Source organism: Nymphalis io, chromosome Z (assembly GCF_905147045.1).
Source record: "Nymphalis io chromosome Z, ilAglIoxx1.1, whole genome shotgun sequence".
Taxonomy (NCBI): Eukaryota; Metazoa; Arthropoda; class Insecta; order Lepidoptera; family Nymphalidae; genus Nymphalis; species Nymphalis io.
Genome location: NC_065918.1, coordinates 1,065,804 through 1,086,158, shown reverse-complemented (window position 1 = coordinate 1,086,158; position 20,355 = coordinate 1,065,804). Strand labels below are relative to the sequence as shown.

General features: G+C 33.2%; 1 protein-coding gene across 13 annotated transcripts in view; it reads left to right on the top strand.

The window, feature by feature from the left end:
• Positions 1-19,259, top strand: part of LOC126780192 (protein cycle) — an 84,237-nt gene extending 64,978 nt beyond the window's left edge. For 6 of the 13 annotated variants that reach the window (XM_050504448.1, XM_050504449.1, XM_050504453.1 and 3 more), the window contains 10 exons: positions 4,067-4,171; positions 9,902-9,973; positions 10,354-10,690; positions 11,632-11,749; positions 12,214-12,411; positions 12,826-13,039; positions 13,375-13,578; positions 14,475-14,587; positions 16,572-16,765; positions 17,598-19,258. In XM_050504448.1, coding sequence (XP_050360405.1) covers positions 4,067-4,171; positions 9,902-9,973; positions 10,354-10,690; positions 11,632-11,749; positions 12,214-12,411; positions 12,826-13,039; positions 13,375-13,578; positions 14,475-14,587; positions 16,572-16,765; positions 17,598-17,879 — 1,837 coding nt within the window. In that variant the 3' untranslated portion in view covers positions 17,880-19,258. Of the gene's footprint in view, positions 1-4,066; positions 4,172-9,901; positions 9,974-10,353; positions 10,691-11,631; positions 11,750-12,213; positions 12,412-12,825; positions 13,040-13,374; positions 13,579-14,474; positions 14,588-16,571; positions 16,766-17,052; positions 17,152-17,597 lie in introns of all 13 variants that reach the window. The other 7 variants (XM_050504455.1, XM_050504456.1, XM_050504454.1 and 4 more) reach the window with 5 other exon arrangements.
• The last annotated feature ends 1,096 nt before the right edge of the window (positions 19,260-20,355 follow it).

The window sequence follows — 20,355 nt, the reverse complement described above, 5'->3', positions numbered from 1 at the left end:
AGAAATGCACAAAATAATTAGGTGAAATCCGCTCCCTAATTCATAAAGCATCTATTTGAAACGTTCCTTAGCTTAAAACTAGCGATGACATGACAAGGGACGTATCTCGACTATTATTTCAAATGAAAGCAATAATTTAGAAATGTCTTTTTGGATAAATCTGGGAGTGATCACTGCCTTTTTTTCTTGCTCGTTGTTCGAGGCACTTTAAACATCGTAATCGAAGTCGAAAAGTCATTAATGTTACAATCTACTCTCCTGCCTACAATTTTCCAAGCTACTTAGGTGTATCCCGCTAGAGAGAAAAGACAGCGCACCAAACTCTCTGCTCAGACATTCAAGTCTTCCCAGCGTGTCACTCTAGGTATGAACTTTGGAATTTGTAAGGTCACGTTATGTCGGGACCGAAACACGTTAAAGGGAAACCTATCGAAGTTGTCGGTGAAAATACCAACCTCAACCAAGTCATACTTGTATAGCTTGCATTCAAGTTATATACAACAAAATATAAGAACATTTATTAATAATGTATTAAAGTTATAAAGTCTTCATCAAGCTTATATATAATAGTTATTATTATTTTAATTAAATTGATGGTAGGGCTTTGTGCAAGCCTGTCTGGGTAGGCCACCCACTTATCACATATTCTACCGCCAAACAGCAATACTTAGTATTGTTGTGTTCCGGTTGGAGTCGAGTAAGCCAGTGTAACTACAGGTACAAGAATCATAATATCTTAGGTTCCAAAGTTAGTAACGCATTGTTGATGTAAGGAATGGTTAATATTTCTGACAGTGTCATTGTTTGTGGGCGATGGTGACCACTTACCGTGGCCCATCTTCCCGTTGACCTACCTTTTTTTTCACCAAGTGGAAACCTTCAGAAAGGTACCTAGCTCCCATGGGGGGGAACTGGGTTATGTGGGATTCTTACCCACTAAAACCACTGCGATGGCCGTCCTCGGCACGGATCGGAGAGGCTGCGGGATCGTGTTGATATAACGCGTCCGCGACCTCTCCCGTACTTTACTCCGCTCGTTGCTCGGCGGAACCCACCTCAGGGGGTGACAGTAATCGCCCTCCTGCACTCCTCGCTAGTGCGTACCGCAGCGCGAGGCCATCCCGGCTGCCGTCCTCCTCCCCGTTGACCGACCTATGTTATAAAAAAAAAACAAAAGCTTCAAATATAATCTTACTTACACTTTTGGATTTTAACCAAATTTATGAAATTAATATATGTGTAAGATACATAGATATTGTCGGGTATACAAGTTTACACAAGTTTATCTAATATTATGTAAAAGTAAACCCTCATTTGCGTGCAGTAACGTTATGATAATAAAATATGTTGTTAGTAAATTCCAAAAATTTCCCATAAAAAACTGAAAATCGCGTATTTTGTTGCGAGAATTCAGCGAAGCCAGTCAGAGATTGACTGACAGCTGCGAGATAGTTAATTTCCATGTCAATCAAATTGTCGGATAGTGAAAAGCCTGCGGCGTGGTGAAACCTAACAAAATATTTTTGTATATGAACATTTAATTTTACCTTCTTTAAATCTATGAAAAACACATATTGATGACTGTCTGAATTGTATGTTATATGAAAGATAAATGTGGAACCTACTGGAGTCAAAAATGTCGCAATCTCATTCTCAATGTCGGAAAGTGTTTAGAAAAGAATCAACGCTAACGTTCTGATTGAGTAAAGATTGATTATGTCTGATGAGTATATGTTTCTAAATATATAAAATATATTACGTTGAATAAAGTAATCCTCCGTATTCTATTATATGCACCGTTTTTCAGAATAAGATTTAAAAAAAAACCAGTTGTTCTGGATACATAAATACGTGAAAATTTCTGCCATAATACAATTTAAATACTAGACAATAGGACATGGCGTGTAAAGGGTCAGGATTGAGCCAGCGGAGTTCACATCTCAATGCGGCCCCATAACCATCAACTATTGAGTCTTTAAAATTAACAATATAAATTATATAATTGGAGCGTGTAGCGTTAATTTACTCGTACTTCTATTTGATGCACTTTTCTGCGTGCTTAGTATAATTGGGGATCAGTAATCAGTAACAGCCTGTAAATGTCCCACTGCTGGGCTAAGACCTCCTCTCCCTTTTGAGGAGAAGGATTGGAAAGCTCCAATCCTTCTCCTCAAAATGGAGAATAAGCATTCCACCACGCTGCTCCAATGCGGGTTGGTGGAATACACATGTGGCAGAATTTCGATGAAATTAGACACATGCAGGTTTCCTCACGATGTTTTCCTTCACCGAAAAGCACGAGATGAATTATAAACAGAAATTAAGCTCATGAAAATTCAGAGGTGCTTGCCCGGGTTTGAACCCACGTTCATCGGTTAAGATTCACGCTTTCTAACCACTACGCCATTTGAGGATATAATTACAGAATGTAATCTGACATTGAATATCGGTCCATATTTTATCTCGGACTCCACACTCACTTTGGGTCGCTTATAAGAAATACATATAGGAATATAACGAAATACGGTGTTCGACAATGATCATTATTTAAAATTTTAGGATGCATGTACGAATTTGAATTATATGAAAAAAAATATTCTACTCTTATTTTCGAAAATTTTGTTAATAACACTAAAGATTTTCAAAAGCTACTAAATAAAAGAAAATCGGTTAACGAAAAGAGGAGAAAAGAGAATGATAGCTTGTATGTGTACACGTGTAGTGTACTAGCTAAGATCATCGTATAACTAAGTTAAAAGTAACACCAACTTTCCGCCTAGGAATCAGTAGCGATTATACTTCGCAAATATTTCTAAATCAAAAATACAAACTAGCGTGTTTCTTACCAATTTAATCCTTTATAGATACCCGCTTGCCCGCTTGAATCGAGTAAATTATTTTTATTAAATTTTTTTATTTTCATTCAATCATATACCTTATATATATATATATGTGTTCAGGTAAAACCGTTTTGTCTATTAACTAATTTTGATGATTTTGCGTTGGGTTCAGTATAACTTGAAGTTTGTCCCATGTCAGTTTAATTGGTAAAGTCTAATAGCAGTTTTTTTTTTGTTTTTTTTTTTTTCAAAAATTAATTAATACTTTTTTTACAACTTTCACACTCACATAACTTATTACGTTACAAGACAGAATGATTTGATTTACATACGTTGTTATTCAATGTTTTCTGTCAAAATACAGCTTTTATATAGTGCATTGCAAAGCGAAATTTTGTAGCCTGCTTTGTATTTATAAATTTATTTAGTATGAAAAGTAAATAAATAATTGCGATATTTGTGCCGTTTTTATACATATAATTATGCATACAATATTTAAACGAATAAACGAATTAAACTAAAAAAGTTGTCATCCCTTTTAATCTTGTGCAGTTAGAAAGAGACGGCATTTGTTCTGTCAAATGCGATGTATGTATGCAAATGTAAAAAAAAAATATTGTTCTGTCGATTTAGTTCGAAGATTATATGGAAAATAATCCGGTAACTAGTAATGTTATAAATATGCGAATGTTTGTTTGTATAATAATGCGCATGAACGCCTAAACAGGTTTTAATTGAATTTGGCATAGAATTGGATTACGTATTTGGAATAAGATATATTATGTTTAGTTTTTCATAAAACAAAATGGGGTAATATTACAACGATTCTGTGTTAATTTTCCTAGCACACGAGGTCACGTTGCCACTAAAATTGACAAATTATATATGTTTAATTATATTTATGTGCATATGTGTGACTGTCATCTCGTTTTTTTTAAATTTATTGCGAATTTTTGTCAAAGAAAAATTACTCCAATTTATTTTATGATTTATATTACAATTACATTATTACATCGTAATACAGTGTATTTTGTAGCAAGTAACTATTTTTCGAAATGTTTACTAATATATATATAATGGTCATCGCGAAGTATTATTCTGTTATTAAACGTAAATTGCATGTGCTAGGAGTAAACATGAAGAAATTCAATCTAGTAGTCCAGTTCCAGTGAGGTAACGAGCTTAGTGTCTTCAATTTACTATAGGTGACATTTAACGTATTTTAGCTCGGAGGCTTATGAGATGCCCAGCTGCGACATCACTATATCTGCACCTTCAATTTCCGAACTGCAACCAGAGAGTGTCACCAGGAAGAGGAGAGTTTCACCTTGGTAAGTACCTTATCGAATAATTTATATTGTTTTTATTACTACAAAGAAGGCAGGAAGGATGAATGATTGAACTATCCTATATGCCGTAAGTTCTTCACCACGACTGGATAGAACTGCCGCAAGTTGTACGTTTATACGTCCTTCTCCGAGGTTCGGAAACTGAAAATCTTGTCACTAAATACAATTTTATTGGCCCGACTCAGGATTTAAACCTACGCCTTTGAGATAAGCAGTCACATTTAAATCTAGACACTAGAAAACAAATCAGCTTATTATTTAGTTGATGGCTAAATAATACATATAACTGCGGAAACTGAGCACTTGTTTACCATACAACTGCGAGCTTAGCTCGTTAACACGGTCTGTCATTCGCACGGAATTAATGTATTTCATCGTACACGGTCTTTATTGTGAATACATACGTCTCTTTATTGAACTGCTTAAATATTATACTGTTATAATAATATAAAACCTTTTAGAAAATCGAAAATAAACGTTATTGATATTTAAAAAAAAATATCTTACATTTATAGAAACTAGAATTTGCATGTTTCGAACATTTTTTTTTTTTCTACTCTTGTTTCCACTTTTTTCATTAATATCACTCGAGCTCGTCAACGAAATTGGTTGGCAAGCCGATTATCCGATTTTGACGAGCCGGTTGGCGTGGTTGGTAGATACTTGCCTTTCACGCCGAAGGTTGTGGGTTCGATTCCCACCCAGGACAGACATTTGTGTGCATGAACATGTCGTTTGTCCTTAGTCTGGGTGTAATTATCTATATAAGTATGTATTTATAAAAGAAAAGTAGTATATGTAGTATATCAGTTGCCTGGTTTCCGTAGCACAAGCTCTGTACAAGCTTAATTTGGGATCAGATGGCCGTGTGTGAAAAATGTCCCAGGATATTATTATTATTATTATTATTAGAAAAACTGAACTGTTTTGTCTTTTCCTATTCCCTTTATATATAGACATCAAGTATGTATTTCAAATAATCAGCGACAATAACAACAAATGTTGATTATTTTACTTGTCACATGAAACTGGTCTAGTTGAAATTCACGCGAACGTTCTCCGATGTTTAGTTCTTATTTACAATTCGTCTCGTGTTTAAAGCGGGAGAAATACGTCAAGGCGTAACTTGCATATTTATGTAGGTAGAATTTCTGGTACATATGTAGGGCAATCAAACACAAAATATGTTTCAATGGAAAGAACCTATTCGTTCTCAAATGGAAAGCGCAACTCACTGAAACTCGCGAAGTATTTTATTATATTAAACCTTTACGGTGCATGATTTATTTTAGGATAATGTAAGTTTAATGTGGTAAATATATGGTTATTTGTGTTAAATCGACTTCTCAAATGAAACTCGAAATTACGATTGAAGTTTTAATTAATCAATTCCATGTAAAAATGATTATCACAATTGTTTTACATTGCGCAAGCACATCACGTGGCAACGTATATTTAATAAAAACAGGCAGTCATAGGGACTAGCGGTAGAAGTGAAAACTTGAAACTGTTTAATAGATTTGTCCAATTTCCTCATCTATTGTCGCATGTCGGTGCGCGAAGCCACTTTATCGCCTGCGAGAAACCAAGGCAACGCTCCTAAAGAAGTTTTCACTTCAAAAACGGCTAACATATGTGCGAAGTTGGATAAGTACGAGTAAGATATTAACATGAGATTTTTGTCATAGATATTTACAAATAATATAATATGTCTCGTCTCTGAAAGGTTTAGATTGTATTATCTCTCTCATACCTCATTTACAATAAACTTCCTGACTTCAAACAATGTTACGACTCCCATTTCCCGCCATTCAAGCTGAAATAATTAAAGGACGCTTACGTTATATTGTACTATAAACCTATGTTACAAATTTCAATTTTCTAGACTCAGTAGTTTTGTTTTTGCGTTGATAGTAATTCGTATAACTTCGATAAACGATACATCACTCAGTAAACTAATACCAAGAAGTATAAATATTGAAAATCGCTTTATGAAATCGCCCAATGCCACAAACTTAACTAACTATAAATAGATAATATCCTCATTATTGAATAAATTTTAAAATATAATTTCAAATAAAATCCTTTAATTAATAATTCAATGGAAACGTGGATCAACCATTTTGTTTTATGAGGTCGTTATCCCAATAATAACCGTCTAAGTGTTTCCTGGACTTTGGTTGAAGAAACATTTCATGATTTTAAATAAATCGAAACTAAATTATTATTTAACTTGCTCCACTTATTTTAAACCATTCATTCGGTAAATAAAGCCGTATTTGGCTGGTACTTTAAAAATGTCATTACACTAATATGGGTTACTTCGTTCGCCTATAAGATTATGTTTCTGTAACAGTACAGTGTTATTTTTTTTTTAATTATTATTAAAAATAGATAGGTAGTCTGGCACACGTGCCATCTGATGATAAATGGTCACGACATAACATAGATATTCACACTGTAAGAAATATCAACCATCCCTTTCATCGCCAATGCGCCACCAACCTTGTGAAGTAAGATGATGTCCCTCGTGAGTATTGACCTAATGAATAATTATCTAAGACGGTTTTTTTCTAATACCTAACTGGATTAACCACGATATCAATATATACAAAATTTATACCAGAATATGCAGCGTGTCTTTGAGAAGGTTTTAATATAACATTATATATATAATGTGATGTATATATGTACATATACATCCAGCCTTCCTGCTCTATAGCAGAATTACAGTGTATCTGATTTGATCACGTGATACATCAAATTATGCCATTCCTATGCATATCAGTGTTTTCTAAAAACATATTCGTCAATTAAACGAACCTGTCAAAGCCCGTTCGTTCGATATTCAAATAGTTCTGAAGTAACGGTTGTGTTATATTTCCATGGAAATATGCTAGACTGTTCAAATAATACACGTAACTTATATATAGTACACAAAGATGACGTTAATAGAATAAGCCTTGTACTTATTATTTCCCCAATTCAATTCAATCACAAAGCGACCAATTAGCCCGTCGAGTGACTGACCTGTTGCTGTTGTTGGCGGAGCACCTGCTACCAATATTGTGTTTTCACTAGACTTTTGAATCTGAAAATTCAGAGGATATATAGCGCGATATAGCTATAGTGTAACTTACGTTATTTTGAAACGACAAATCATTTATTTTTAATTGAAGTAGAATAATGCGGTGTGCCCTAGAAATTATGATATATATACAAATATAAATATATATATATATATTATAGAATAGGAAATTTTATTTTTTAACTTGTATTTTTTTAAATGGCTGAAAAATTAAATATTGTTATTTAAACATCGGTAATAACAATTTCTATCTTAATCGATTTTAATGCACAGTAGAAAATGAATTTTATCCATTATTGTATTACAAAGAAATAAATAGTAGTAGTTTTTAAATCTACCGCCGTTCCGTGCTCATGTTATACGACTTCGCGTCGCGACGTTAATTACATTATGAGTAAAACAATACAAGTTGCGAGCCGCGAAAAGTTTATTGAGAAGAGGGAGTTGTTTGTTTTATTATTTGAATGTAATTATGTATTTTCCTCAACTCTACATACGTGGACAATATTTTATTGATGTTAATATTATTAATTTGAAAATTATCATAGTTATTTGTTAATGTACATGTGTATTTTTCTTTATAATTTTACTATTCCTAAAAATACAATTTAATCACAGTGCGTTATACAAGTATTTTATTGACTTTACACTAAATGTCCTTATCGGGAACATTGTGGCGTATCGATGTTTGATGTCGTCCTGACCAATTTTACACGGCAGTCGTTTTCAAAACTAACCAAGTATGTGGGACATATTATAAATACAAGTGCACTCTTAATACGAAACTCTTGAAACTCTATAGGATGGCAAATCCGACGCGGGAAAAAGTACAGGCGCAGGACTAAAGGCTTTACGTTCTTCCCTTAAATGTTTAATGTTTCTACCTGGCTGGCTAGTAGAACTCGGAACCCCAGGATCTGAGTTGAGGAACGACGCAGTCAATAATATATCTATATAAAACATATGGGCAATTATCTTGTATACCGTTTTACCCACATTTTATTGTTAAGTAAAACCTTATTTTCAATACGTTTTATTTGTTTGTTCGTACAATGTGTATTACAAATTGTGTCACAATTCCAGGAGTCGAATGGGTCAGAAATCCTTATCGTATCGATAACACTTATAATTGCTTTATGAACTCCTTTGTATGCGCTCTCTCGGGGGCGTTGAACTTTAATTAAACTAAGAGTTCCCACTTTGAACACATTCGCGATTCATACCTGGCATACATCCGAAGGAGTTTGTATATTAACATTGTAGTGTTTCGACTGTAGACTTTTGGTTAAATTAACTACTGCGTTTCTTACCAATTCTGTCGACACATTTAATCTTCGAACAGGTTATACATTTAACATAATCCTGTAAATATAATGTAATAGTACTAGTAATAGCTCACATTAATGAGGTATGTTTCGATTTTAACTACGCTTCGAGATAGTTTTATGTACGAATGAAGCGAAGGAAAACATCGTGACGAAATCTGCACGTGGCGGAAGAAAATCTACCATATGTATTCACCGCATTGGTGCGGCGTGCTGGAATGATATTTTCCTCTCTTCTCAATTGGAGAGGTCTTTGCCCAGTCGTGTGACGCAGACTGTTATCTTACTTCATTCATCACGGAAGTCGTCACGTTGTCGAATTATTATTATTTTGAGACAAGACTTCTTTCGAAACAAACTTAAACTTCTCTACACCAAATTGTGAATTAAATAAATACAATAAATAATAACTACGTCAAGTTCAAAATAAACCTCATAAAACTACTTTCGCAAAATTTTTATACTTATTAAAAATGAACCTTTATTTTGATTATTTTATTTAATATAAATAGATAAAATCAATAATAAACAATAACAATACAATAACAGTTATAATGATGATAGATGTGAATTATAGTCGATGATTGCAGGTCTCAGTCCATGCAAGGTTTCATGTGATTGTTTTGCTTTGTAATTTACTAGTTTCGTGTAAAGGGAGGGGCCGGATGTTAGAGACCCTACGTCCTTTTATCTATCCCTAAAAAGTGTATGCAAAATTTCATGATTATTGCTTGTGTAGTTAAGTTAAGATTTGTATAATATCTGATTTTTTTAAATACATATATATAATTACACATTGTGAATCTAACAAAATAAAAGTCCTGTTCTAAAGGCTAATCTTAGCCGAAAAGGCGGCTTAAATCTATTATATACGCGTTGGAGGAGCGTGGTGGAATATTCTCTGAACCATTGCTATGTATATTGACCAGCATTTATCTTACTTTTTTTCTTAAACTAGTGAACATTTTATAAAGTTGTACGAGATTTTCTATATGTTAAATTGTCTATCTACTAGACGATAAAAAGTGGAATATTTGGTAGATCGGAATTTCAGACAGGAATGTTTTAATGTTTCGTACTATTCGGATTGCGATTTTTTCCATAATCCGGAATCTGTTAGACAATGCCTTTTGAACAATTTGTCAGCCCATTTATTTAGAACGAAAGGGAAGTTTTAAAACGCTTCGAGAACTGTCAAATGCACTGTATTGTGGCATTATGTGTGTATTTTTGAGACTGTCAGCATTTTTAAGTACATTTTTTTATATTGGATTGTTAAAATTTGTGTATTATTTGCAGTGCGACCAACAGTACTTACGACGATGATGGCAGTGACGACACGCGGTCCAATCGCACTTTGCCTGACAAGAAGTAAGTTTTTGATTTTATAGACATGTCATCATCGCACTTCTACTTCTCGCTTTCTGCCATGAGTAATTTACTTTCGACAGAAGAAGACAAACATTTAGTAGCTATACAACTGCTATATACAATCATTAGTGCACATTGTCCTATGTAAAAGTTTTCGTAATGGATATTTTACCTTTCCATTGTCATAACAAAGTAAGTCCTAGTTTAATTATGTCGATTAGAAGATTTAAAGTTGCATGGCTGCCAGTGGGAAAAAATTTTGAATATGCAACCACTGTTTTGCTCCGAGTGTATTTAATCATTTAAAGACCACATAAAGAGTTTAGTTAATTGCACATAAAGTTGCCTGTTGTATATATTTTTTTACAATAATTTTGCAGACAAAACCATAGCGAGATCGAGAAACGAAGACGCGATAAAATGAACACTTATATATCGGAATTGAGTTCAATGGTGCCCATGTGTGGCGCAATGGCCCGCAAGTTAGACAAGTTGACTGTACTCCGTATGGCTGTCCAGTACTTAAGATCAGTACGCGGTGCACTTTCCGCGGGACCATTGACAGTCAGACCGCGTCCCGCTTTTCTCTCAGAACAAGAATTGAACGCTCTAGTACTCCACGCGGCTAGGGATTGCTTCTTGATGGTCGTTGGTTGCGATCGTGGGAGGCTGCTTTATGTGAGCGCCTCAGTTACGACTATCTTGCATTACGATCAGGTGAGATTGGTTCAATTTTATGTGATCAAATTAAATAATGCGGTAAAATTTCGCGAGGCTTTTGATTAAATGTATATGTAACAATGGGAAATTTTACTAAGAGTGTAAGTATGCTTTAGTTTTTGACGTGAAATGCTCTTGTGTTTGATGAATGCTCTCTCTACCGTTTCTTTTGCCTTGTGTGTTTGTGAGTGTGTGTGGCGTGCATACTATATACTTGTATTTTTATTTATATTTCAATAAGCACAATAGCATAATTTGGTCGATATTCAATAAATGAGAAGAGCAGATATTGTATATTCGACGTACACGAGTGAGTATCAATATCGTGATTATACATATGTATATCAATTGCGAACCTCAGCGCAACATACGTCAAAGGAGTTTCCATTTGAAATAATAGCAAGCAAGGCTTATATATATTTTGCTTGTGATCTGTACGATTTCATAATAAACGTACATTGAACCATTTGTTGGATCTGATGCAAGGCGAATTCATATATAAACATGTTGTTTTACATTACATTGAAACGCTTGTTAAATTTAATACTCGTTGTGATTATTCTACGAGTGAATTAATAGAGTTTCTTTATTTTATATTCGAAGACACACACACACACACACACACACACACACACACACACACACACACACACAAACACACACATACACACACACACACACACACATATCATCTGAGATCCCATGATCCGTAGCGCACTGAGAAGTGGTTTTTTTTAATGGCATGACTTGTAATTGAAAAATGTTTTAAAATTGTTTAAGCGTTTGCTATAATTTGCTTTTATTGCCAATACATGTCGCAGTCATTAGCGAAAAATTTAAAAATTACTCCTTTTGTTAGAATTGTATTGTTCGATATATAATTCAAATAAATAATGAATAATTAATTGCAATGTTGATTGAAACGTTTCATCTTACAGTCCGAGCTACTGGGCCAGAGTCTCTTCGACATCTTGCATCCGAAGGACGTCGCTAAAGTAAAGGAGCAGCTCTCGTCCTCTGACCTAAGTCCCAGGGAACGACTGATTGATGCCAAGAGTACGGCTTGCACCTCATTACTATTTTATTTTTTTAAGCATTAACTTTAACTATCCTTGACTTGTGCTTAATGTATATTTACACCACATACATGTTTTATAATTTGTATATTGCCATTCAAAATTATTTACTTAATTAGAAGAACGTAGAAATTACTAAATTTTTCGCTGTGATTATACACAGCGTCAAAATAAATCACAAAATGACAACAATCGCGTCAAAAAGTTGCATTTAAAATTGAAATATAGAATAGTCAAGGTTGATATCTAATGCAGCCAAGTGCTCGAACTTCCTCTAAAATGCAGTTTTTATTACTTTATTTGAAAATTGCTAAATATATAATAAATAAATTTTCTCAATATTATTATATGTATATGAATATAGTAATAATAGTTTAACTTAAGAAAACCAAATATAATTTATATTTGTTTTCTAAAATATATATATAAACTTACTCTGTTCAGCAATGTTACCAGTAAAAGCGGATATGGTAGCTGGGGCTTCACGTCTATGTCCTGGCGCTCGACGTTCCTTTTTCTGCCGTATAAAGTGCCGCAACCCAGCCAATCGCCAACAGCCGAACCAAGTTAAAGAAGAAGGCGAAACCAACGACAAAATGAGGAAGAAACAAGAGAAAAAGTACTGCGTCGTGCAGTGCACGGGTAACTTATATTTGTTTTACAGCAACAATTAAACCAAAAGATTTAGATAGCGAAAGCTGTTCTGGCTATATATCAATTATTCTGCCCGTAAACTTCAATACATTCATACTGCTGTGTCTGGTAGAAAGGCGAAGCTAAATACAAACTCAGAGAGTCTTCTTAGATCATATCATTTTTTATATTAAAATTCCAATGTCTTTTTAAGTTTTGAGTACTTACAATCCGGTGACGTTGTTTTTTGCACCTTTCAAACAAATAGAAATGAAATAATTACCGATACGCTTAGGAGCTACGATGCCACGTACACGCTCACACAGCCCTCTTTTTGCAAGTGGGGTTACAAAAAAGTTTAGAAAGAAGAAATAAAAATATTAAGGCATTTGTAAGTCTATAATATTTTTTTTTCCGCATTAGGTTATCTTAAGTCGTGGGCTCCAGCAGAAATGTCGGAATCTGGGGCGGACGGCAATCCAGATGATGGCGATGCTTGCAACTTGTCCTGTCTTGTTGCTGTTGGTCGAGCGTTAACCGATCTAACGCCTCACACGCCTCCCGCGCCCTTTACTCGCTACGTGCAGTATATATCGCGACACGCTACCGACGGGAAGTTTCTGTTCGTTGATCAAAGGTGATAAAAACTTGGATTTGCTTATAAATCTTAATAGACATAATGAATGTTTGTATGTTTCTCTTCTATAAGTTGCATAATGTGATGTGTGATGAAAATTTCGTTTAATTTCAGGTTCTGTGTTCATTTTTGGAATATTTTTTTAATCGTTTTTTAACATATAATGCGTTTGGAGCTTATAACACATTCATGCCAAAATCTTATAACACGATCATGTTGAACGAAACAAATTCTAAATTCAAATAAAATTTAGTAATCTGTGCGTTTTTTTTTCACTTCTTAAAAATACTACCTATAACTTTGTGCTTGTATTGAAGTTATAATATATATTTCAGGGTGACATTGGCTTTAGGTTTTCTGCCTCAAGAGCTGCTAGGCACAAGTCTATATGAATACATTAGCGCAGCAGAACTTGGTGCTGTCGCTCGTACGCATAAATCCGCACTTCTAAGGCGTGACGCTTTAAGTACCCCGCCGTATTGTTTCCGGCGTAAAGATGGCACATATGCGCGAATACAGACTGAATTCAAACCTTTCAGGTAAACTTATTTTATATTTTTAATATATGTATGTCAATTGATTATTCAAAAAAGACCGATTGTAATGTCCTCCGTAATGGTACGGATGACATTATCAAGGGATATTGGCCAACTGCACCGGGTCATAACATTGTAATGAACACGTGTGTGCAAACACAGATGCATTCACTATTCCCTAACTCTTATATAACAACGAAACAAAGTTTCGCGCGATCAACAGCACCCAAAGACTAAACTCTGCGAGCTTTCAGACTCCGGGCTGCTACTATCCTTTTTAGAATCCCGATCCGGGGTTCTTACCAAGGACCTCCGGTTCTGCGGTATTACAACCAAGCCACTAGACAAACGGGGCCGTAAGTACAGTTCTAAGGATCTTGCCAATTATCAATAGAATGTACGTTTTGAACTGTTTGTAATTCTTAATATTTTAATTATAAGGTTTGATTATGTATGATAATATAATATATAATATTGTAATAAAATTGTTTCTTAAATGACCAATATTAACTTACTTGGCTCGGCCACTCATCACATATTCTACCGCCAAACAGTAATACTTAGTATTTAATGTTGTGTTTCGGTTTAAAGAGTGAGTGAGCCAGTGTAACTACTGGCACAATGGACAAAACATCTTAGTTCTTTAGGTTGGTGGTGCCTTGGCGATTTAAGGTTTGGTTTATATTTACTACAGTGCCAATGTCCAAAGGCAGGGCTGATCAATTGCCAAATAATGGCCTAATTACCAGGCTAACTACATATCTTATATTAAAATAAAATATAATTTTTCTGTTTTATGCGGTGTCACAATTCTGTTTTTGGGCTTATAAGAAAAGGTTTTACTTAATCTTCTATGTTAAATAAACATCCCTTAAGCGTTATCATTACCACGTTTTCAGGAATCCGTGGACAAAGGACGTCGAATGCCTCGTCGCTAACAACACTTTGGTGACGGAAGAACAAGAGCAACCACTACTAGAGGACTGTAACTTATTCGACATATACAAGCACAGTACGTACAAAACTTATGTTATCGCTTGGCTTGCATATGCACGGATGCAATTGTACTTATTCAAATGCATGCATTTTGTTTTGATAGAAAACTTGTCGATTATGTATTTAAACTGTGCCTCAAACTTCATATATGAATACCTTTACTCGCACTCGCGTGATCGGCAAAGTGTATCAAACGCTTGGAAACTAATTCGGCTGACAAGGTGGGCATTAGGGAATGCTTTGAGTATGCTTTTGCTGCTAGATTGTAATCTTTTGATCACCGGCTCCACTGCGAGCTGATGAATACACATATGGCATAATTGTATCTGACACAGGCAGGTTTGAAGATGTTTTGTTTTAGCATTAAAATGTTTTGCGCGAGATCAATTAGAAATGCAAGTTAAGTAAATAAAATGTCAACGTTATTTACCTTGGCTTGTAACCGTACCTGTGATGTTTGGTTTAGATCCACGTTTTCTTATCTTAGGGGTCTTTGGTAACATTTTGATACGATTGATTAGTAAAACGCTCAATCACGCAAAAAAGGTTCATTCTGTGGTCTGTTGCTATAAAGGCCAACATTAATAACTCTTACTTTTGATAATTAGAATAGAAACAATGAACGAACATGGGTCGTTTTAAATAGCAAATGCCTTTTTGCGTGCAATTTTTGGTATTAGTAATGTTTTAGCACAAATAACTTTATTATGTTTTAAGTGATTTGGAAAATGACAAACACAATGGACAATGTGGTATACATTGTGTGGCCAAAAAACTATTTAGAGCGCGTATCCAAAGCGTACTTCCTTTCTACCAAGGATTCTTCTATCATCACACCCAGTCAATGTTTCACTTGCCCTTACTTTTAAACTTTATTTAGCGGATGTCTAATTATATATTGATTTCTTTCTGTCATCATAGATTTGAGATTTCAAAAAATAGGAAACTAATTTTTCAGTAACCACCCCCTAAACAACATTTTTTGGTAAAGCCTAGGTTAGATGCTTTTGCTTGCATATACATTTATATAACAGTGTCACTACATTACTTTTCAACATACTCGAAACATTAATATTGACTAACCATATAATCACATCACATCACATTTATCAATTTGTTGTTGTCAATTGCTTTTTTTGTGTTAATATTTTTTTTCTCGTGTTTATACAGAAAATATTTATAAATGACGACTGATCGCGCTGACTCGCACGCGATTCCCATCTCTTAATGGTTAGAAAAAAGTATACTATAACGCTAGAATGTAAAGTATTTTGGCGTGTGACTATCCAAAAACCTTTACATTATCTCGTTATAGTAATCTGACTGCCTCGTTCTCTGAATGAATCTGTGTCGTATACATAAAGCTTTTCTGTAATGGCACGTGTTATATTTATTTTTGTTGTTGAGAGTGTGGAATTTATAACAGAGTAAAGTGGAGTATAGTAGAGTGGGTATCTCTGTTGACGTAAGGGGCTAAAGATTATCTTAAATTCTCTTAGAAGTGTTTAAGTTCCGCTATTTAAGTACACAAATATTTTAAGGCATTTATTTATAAATATGAATGGAATCATTTAAATATAATTGTGATTAAAAATTGTATAAAACTAAATATGTAGAGTTGAATATAATAGACGCGTTAATATATTTTTGCGGGTTTATTTTTCAATCGACAATAAGAACAAAAAAATGTAGTAAGCCCTAGTGGGACATTTCGCTGTTCTAATCGTATAGTGTGGTCGTTCTATTTCGACTAGACGACGGCTAGAGTATTTATCTAAATGCAAATGCAAGTGAATCATTTATAGGTAGTTGTTTGTTTGTTTTTTTATCTCAAATGTTTGTTTTAATTTTGTTTTGATTTCGTATGTTTTATTTATAAATATTATTTTAATTTGTTTCTTATTTTAATTATGTTTTAACACTTAACACAAAATCTCACACTGCACATAACGACGTATGTAAGGTTGGTGCCTTTGGTCCATACGTTCGTTTGTTTGCAGGCGAGCCATTTTGGGACCAACTTCATAGTGCGCTTTCAGAAACCGATGTCGAAATGCAGAGGTTGATCGACTCTCAGATCGAATCTCACAAAATAGGCTCGACAATAGCCGAAGAAGCGCTCGGAAGACCGCCCTCAGACTATTCTCCTGAGCTTCCAGGAGATATTTTGCAGGATACAGTTTTTAATACGCAGGTACGAGATCAATTGATAAATATGATTGTAGGTTCATTATACTCGTCGAGTGGATCATTCTTTCTCTAATAATTCTAAAGAGAAAACATACGATTCTTTTTAAGATAAAGCATTAACAGGTAAGCCACCAAAAGTGATAACCAACGTCGAGATAAAGGTGGAATGGACTATGATTTCATTGGCACGCTTCTAAAAATCTGAGAGGATGAGAGATTTATTTCTCTTCTAGAAAACTTTCTAAGCAGGTAAAGTATATAAAATCCAATAAAGCGAATAAAGTCTTCCAGATGAGAACATTTGACCTTACCACCACGACACAACACGAAGACGACTATCAGCAGGTGTTACTCTGATACATCCATCAGGATATCTGATTCAAACATCAGGTAATATAAATGAGTATCAAATTATGGACCAACGTTTCCGAACTGTTGGATGCTAGTCAGATCCATCTCTTCTTAATAGATATATATTAACATTATATCAAACGAATGGCAAGACATTTTCTAATCAGGTCAAATCAACACCACAAGAATTCTTTAACCTCAAGTTTTTGAAACGCTGATCGAAGTCAGATTATCTAATTTGATAGGAATCTGAATAATCATTGATCGAAGACACCCCATGACGCGAGAGGCAACCAATGAGCGTTTAGTATATAATCGCATCAATAAATCTGACTTTGCTGATCGTTTCTGAATCAGACGGTAACCATACGGGAATTAAACCATATTTTAGACATCACATATGAGCAAATCTGTGGAGGAAAGCTATTGTATAATATACATAATTTAAAATTCTGAAATTAAAATGATAATCCAAATATTTCTAGGGTTCGGTGGGCGATAACTATCTCGGCGTCGATATGGCCTACAACAACCAAGTTCGGAACAACGTCCCCCTTAGCTCCGTCGGCGCTGAAGGATCACCCATACCAGATATTAATGGCTATTCCTCTACGTCCAGTCCTCCGTCAATATCCCCACCAATCTCAACTCTGGGTCTTGATGGTAATGGAGAAGCAGCTATGGCTGTCATAATGAGTCTACTAGAAGCCGATGCTGGTCTCGGTGGACCTGTCAATTTCTCCACTATACCTTGGCCGTTACCTTAAACAAACACTCTTTTCTATTCGAACGGTAATATTTTGTTTCAAATTTAATCATTAAATCTGCTTGTCTTTATCTATTCCTAATGTACAACAAGCCTTAACCAATCATATCACGTTAATTTCTTCGTCTATTTATAGTTTACTTAAAGTTATCACTTATCTCCAGTTTCAGAAACATCGATCATAGTCGGATTAATTCATTTCACTTTAATCTGAGCGGTCTGAGGTAACGTTGACGCAATTGGCGACCAATGAGGGCCTAGTCACGTTCATTTATTTGGTTTTGCTCAGAATTTCAGAAATTAGCGGTTAGTCTTTAAAGTAATATTAAGACGACCAAATATTTTATTTGTTAAGGCCATTTTGCACTTCGCATACCCGATATACATATATTCTTTTAAACTTTCTATAAAGTAAATTTAATAAAACGTAAAAATAAAAAATAATTGCAGAATGAGTATTTGTAAATTTTTCTTAAATTAAATAATTTATTTGTAACGGTTATGCGATGTGCTATTATTTTTTAAATCGTTATATACATATATATATATATATAAATATATATATATATATATATATATTTTAAGTTAACTTTTTTGGATATTCGTAACTGTTAATTAGTTATTACAAAATTGACATCTTTGAACAGATTATTTATAGTTATCTATTCTATATACAATGTATTTCTATACACAAATATTTTTTCTCTCTCCTAAGACTTATCCAAGCTTTACGAGTAAGTAAGAAGTCCAAATTTAAAATTTAAAACAAAACTCTTCATATACCTACTATTTACGATAATTTTTAAACTATGTAATGGGAATACCACTATATTTTTGACTCTTTTTTATTTTATGCTCATAAAAGAATGAGCTTAAAATCTTTTCTAAAACGAAAACAAAAAATACAAAAAAATGTACTTCTAAATTTAAAAAAATAAATTATGTCCCTTAATCTAATTATTATTTACATAAATATGCTTATTGATACAAACACTATGATGTTATGATTTTAATTTTTAATTATAGCAAACTTTAATTATTACATGCTAATAAAACGTCCAATGTAATAATTAATTGTTATATTTTAAACTTCTGTGATTTATATCCGGTACTAGGTCTCGATACATGTGTATTTAATATTTCTATTTTATATTACATTATTTCGTAACATAAAAAATCTATATATATTATACTTTGCTAAATATTTTAGTTTCTACATTTTGAGAAATGACTCGACCAAGATTTTTAGATAACTGACTCGCAATGTATATTTACTTACATATTTTCTTTGCCAAATTGTAACTAAAGCTTTAATAAAAATATACATAATATAAATAAATTACATTGAAATTCAAAAACAATTACAAACAATATTTATACTATTTTAATATATTTATGAAACATATAATCATTCGGTCATTTATTAATTTAATCATATTGGCTGATAACTTTTTTATATTAAAACTATAAGTTTAAATTGAAACAAGATTTATGCACGAAATTTACTAACCATTTGTAAATTATTTGTAGCAAAACCTGTAGGATAATGAAATTTTATGATCTGTAGTGTATTTTATACAATTTTTGAAAAAAAAATTGTATAAATTGAAATTTAATTTTTTTAATTGTATTAATTGAAAATTAAGTGTAAATAAAATACGTATTTACTAATGTATATATTTTATTTACACGAAAAAAATAGGTTCTGTTCAAAGTACATTTTAATTTCGAGGCAGGGAAGCATTATAATTTTATGTTGTAGATTCGAAGTTAAATTATATTGTGTAGTTGTCCCATTTAATGTGTTGTATTTAACGTTCTAAATGTTAGGAGTAGGTAAGTGTCACTCTAGTTCTTAGCAATGTATGTAATCTGTTTGCTTTGTGTTACTGACTTTGACGTATTGAATACACTAATATTAATACAACCATATGTCATAACCTTAAATAAATTCTTAACCTAAAACTCAAGAGTTAACAAACAAAGTGTTAATGATATTATTTAAAAAAAAATTGCATCTGTGTCATCAAGCCAAAATATATTCAAAGAAGTTTGGATTTTTATTTGAATATTATTGACATAATATTACATATTGATCGAAATTTAAAGTATATTGTAATTATCCTTTAAAAACGTTGTGACTAGAAATAAACAGTTTTCGGATTGCCATAAATTTAATTAATTAGCTTATTTTATTTTAATTTGATACATCTCGGATTATAAAACAAAAGATGGAGCGTGTAGAACAAATAATTGGAGGACAGCATTTCGCAGTTATGTGTTTTAAAAGAATGCAAGTATTATCTTTTCTGTTACGTAAAAAGGAATCTAGCAGAATTCTCTAATAAAAATATTATGGAATGTGTTAAGTACAAAATGGTACTTATATAAAAAATATACCCCAATTTACACTTTTCATTTCAATTAACAAAATAATTTCAATCAACTGTTAATAATGATAAAAATATATTAAAAAT